At 36.3% G+C, this 4,148-nt stretch overlaps 1 protein-coding gene across 1 annotated transcript; it reads right to left on the bottom strand.

The window, feature by feature from the left end:
• Positions 1–1,970: 1,970 nt before the first annotated feature.
• Positions 1,971–2,552, bottom strand: LOC100026294 (olfactory receptor 5B12-like). Its single transcript, XM_001376919.3, has one exon. It carries the CDS (start codon positions 2,550–2,552, stop codon positions 1,971–1,973), a length of 582 nt encoding a protein of 193 aa, XP_001376956.3.
• Positions 2,553–4,148: the final 1,596 nt, after the last annotated feature.

Raw genomic sequence — 4,148 nt, 5'->3', positions numbered from 1 at the left:
TGGCTACACAAAGGAACATCTTAAATAGTGAAGAGTAAATAAATCAATTTATGCAAGCAAAATAAATGTTATATTGAACAAAACAGCCTTGCTTATCTGTTTCATGTCTAAACTCACTTCCACACACTTTTTATGTTTATTTCTTAAAAATTGATTAGCTTTTCTTTTTCTTTTTTTGCACCACTAAAACAAAGTTTGATATTATGTCTCAAAGTGCACATTGATTCTGTATCATTAGTCTATTAACCTCTTATTTAAGAGAGATGGAAAATGTTCCTTAACTCCTTTTTTGTTTAAATTTTAGAGAGCAGAGTAGGGCATTCGTATCCATGAAGGATGCATTCTAAAAACTATCATGAATGACTGAAACTACAGACAGTACTGAAATGACAGTTCTAGCTTTTACTTTTGACAACTATGTTAACTTTATTCTATATTTCTGTGCTCTCTCTCCTCACTCTAGCCCCTCAGCCCAGAACTTCTTGACCTCCTACCCACTCAACTCCTCCCCCCAAAAACCCTCTAAGAGAAAGAGCTGATTCACAGACTGCCATGTGGGTAGATTTGGGGCACAAATAGAGGAGACTTTTACCCCATTCCTTCCACCCAGCCCATCTGTCTTTCTTCCATCTATTTGTACTCTGGTAGAGTGTTCCCAGCTTCCATGTGTCCTTTATCCATTTACTGACACCTGCCTCATCCAATGACAGCCCCTCCCTCCTTCCTTCCTCCCTCCTTCCCTTGGAATTTGGGCTTGACCACACATAACTGAAACTGGGAAAGCAAAATTGTGGATGAGGAGTATATAATCCTAGTGTTGCCTTATCCAGGTAGGCATAATGAGGGGTGAAGAATAAAATTTTATTCTGACCATCAGTCATATGACATTCAACTTTGGATTTCTGAGGAGAATGTAGAAGAGAGAAGACTAAAAGGAAAAGACCAAAATGAGTCAACTGGATAATGGGTAGAACTTTGTAGCCATTGGATTACTGTGCTATATCTATCCCATGCAAGGAAAGGTTTACTAATCAAGGATTCATCAGCAATGGGAAATAGAGTATCAAGTTTCTGTAAAGTTAGAATCTAAGTGGAGAATAATAAGTGGGGACCAATGGCCAGCTAAAAATCTGGATCAAAAAATCAAAGCCTGTCAAGGCAGAGGAGAGTTTTATAATCTACAAGATAAAATACTTCATATGCCTACCTGAGATGCACACTTGCAGAGGAAAATCATAAACACAACAGACAATAGATACAATGGGACAGTGACATTTCATCAATATAATAAGCAGTCTAACTTTGAGTTGTCCCTCTATAGCATACCTTGTTGAATACTCTCCCCATTTTTCCTATTCAGGTAAACTTTTTACATGGGAATTGTGATAGATTGAGGTTACATTAAAAGGGAAAGTTTTTCTTCTTTTTTTAATTATCAACATATTTCATTAAATATCTTTAAGTATGAGTTTGTCACTATTGAAAGTAATCTAAATATTAAAAATTTGAGGTAGCTACATGGGGATCAATGGAAAATGGCCATGGGTACACTAATGATATTCTAATTGTTACAACAATTCATAAAGAAAGGGGTCAACATAGGATGGAGTGAGATTAGTTAAAAGGATGGAAAATTAATGTTCTATTTATATGGTATTTTAAGGTCCATGAGATTTTTTATATCTATTGTCCCAGTAAAAATGTATATGAATATTGTTCATCCGTCCAATTTACAGGAAAAAAAAACAATTAATTCTGAGATAAGTGAACTAATTTGCTCAGACATCCATCTAGAATGGCGCAGTCATTATGCATATCATGGTCACTCCCAAGTTCTCCAGTACCACTCTTTTCAATCATTGTACTTTCTCTTGATGAGGTCAACTTGATCTTAATAAAATATCTGGAACTAGGGATTAGTGTTCAGAAAACATTAGCTAAGTTATCCTTCCACCTTAATTAGAATAAGACTAATGATTCTTTCCTCTAGTAGCTTTTCTGAAAGCATTTTTGACATCTTTGTTTCTTAAACTATAAACCAAAGGGTTCAGCATGGGGATGATCATGGTGTAGAATACAGAGGCCATTTTATCTGTGTCCATGGAATGAACTGAAGAGGGTTGGAGATACATGTAGATGGTTGCCCCAAAGAATAAGAACACTGCAAAGATATGAGAAGCACAAGTGAAGAAGGCTTTCTGACGACCCTCAGTAGAGCGGATCCTCAGAATGGCAATGAAGATTGAGAGGTAGGAGGTCACAATGACAAGAATAGCAAAAGACATATTGAATGCTCCTATTATACAAACCAATAATTCAGTGAAGCGGATATCTGAGCAAGAGAGAGTCAAGATTGGAGGAATATCACAGAAGAAGTGATTCACAACATTGGAACCACAGAAAGAGAGACTGAAAATGAAGCCAATGTGGATGGAAGCATTTAGTAAGCCACAGAAATAAGAACCAATGATTAGACCAAAACACATCTTTGATGTCATGATGGTAGAGTAATGTAGGGGCTTACATACAGCCACATAGCGGTCATAGGCCATAGAGGCCAACAGAAAATTTTCAATAGTGGCAAAATTTGCAAAGAAGAACATTTGTGTAGCACAACTATTATAGGAAATGGTCTTGTCTCTTGTGAGAATCCCAGCAATCACTTTAGGAATGATAGTTGTGGAAGCACCTAAATCTATCAGAGATAGGCCACTGAGGAAAATGTACATTGGAGTATGAAGAGAAGAATCCTCTAAAATCAAGGCTACCAAACCCAGGTTTCCTATTAAGGTGAAAAGGTAAATGAGGAGGAATATTATGCAGAGAAAAACCCGAAGCTCTGGAATATCTGTTAATCCTACTAAGATGAATTCATTTACTTCTGTGCTATTCTCTATACATGCCATTTGGGAACAGGATCATTGATCTACAATTAGAAGGGGAAAAAAAGAAATTATTTCTGTACAATGTCAAAATAAAAACCATGTTCATAAACCTATTTTTTCAAATGGTAGAAATAAGTGACTGACATCAGGAGAACCTAGATGGTCATCATGGCATCCATTCCTCAACCTTTCATTGAACTTATTCCAAAATATTTATTTAAAAATAATTTTATGAGTACCTTTTTATATTACATTCAATTTAAAACATATCCTATGAACCTTCCCTTGGAATCATAATTTTAAAAGAAAAAATAAATTAGTTAAGAACTGCCTACTAATACATGTATATCTATAAGTATATAACCATATGCAAAGTCTCTCATCTCTATATTGCTGGTAGTGAATTTTTCTCAGATATTCTATAATAGTGATGGTGAACCTTTTAGGGATGAAATGCTGGTCCCTTCCCCCACCCCACACCCCAGATCATGTACCATGCCCATTCCCCCCACCAAGTGCTCTGCACCCCTGGGCAGAGGGGCAAGTGACGTGAAGAATGTCCTCAGCTAGTGTAGAGAGGAGAAAGGGAGTGTCCTGAGCACTCATTCCCCTTCAGCTCTGCTGCCTGTGAACTGCCCACCTTACACCCTGTAAACTCTCATTTGGCTGCTGGGCAGAGGGGCAGGTGATGTGAAAAAATGTCATCAGGTGCTGTGGAGAGGGGGAAGGGAGAAGCTCTGTCTGCATCTTTCTGCCTTTCTAGTAATTAACTCTGGGGGATAGGTGGCTATGTACCCACAGAGAGAGCTTTGTGTGTCATCTTTGACAAGTGTGTCATAGGTTCACCATCACTGTTCTATAGAGTTAAGGTTTTTTATTTTAATTCTACATCATTTTAATTTCATTTTTCTTTCTATATGTTGTGTATATTATTTTTCTTATTCCTATTTAATTCACTCTGTATCCATTTGTATTTTTCCCATGATTTACCAATTTTTCACATTCATAATTTCTTGTGGAAAATTTCTATTTCATTTTATTCACATATCAAAATTCACTCAGCATTTTCCTAATTGATGGACACTCAACTTATATTTTCAATTCTTGGTTATTAGAAAATGTGCTCCTATGAACATTTTTTCCTTCCTTCCCATACTTTTTCTTTCTCTCCCTGCTTCATTCTTCTTTTCTTCCCTTCCTCTTTCTTAAAATATAAGTTGATATTTAAATCATTTTCTTTTTTATTTATTCCCTCAATTTCTT

Source organism: Monodelphis domestica, chromosome 6 (genome assembly GCF_027887165.1).
Source record: "Monodelphis domestica isolate mMonDom1 chromosome 6, mMonDom1.pri, whole genome shotgun sequence".
Lineage (NCBI taxonomy): Eukaryota > Metazoa > Chordata > Mammalia > Didelphimorphia > Didelphidae > Monodelphis > Monodelphis domestica.
This window is presented reverse-complemented; position numbering and strand designations above follow the sequence as displayed.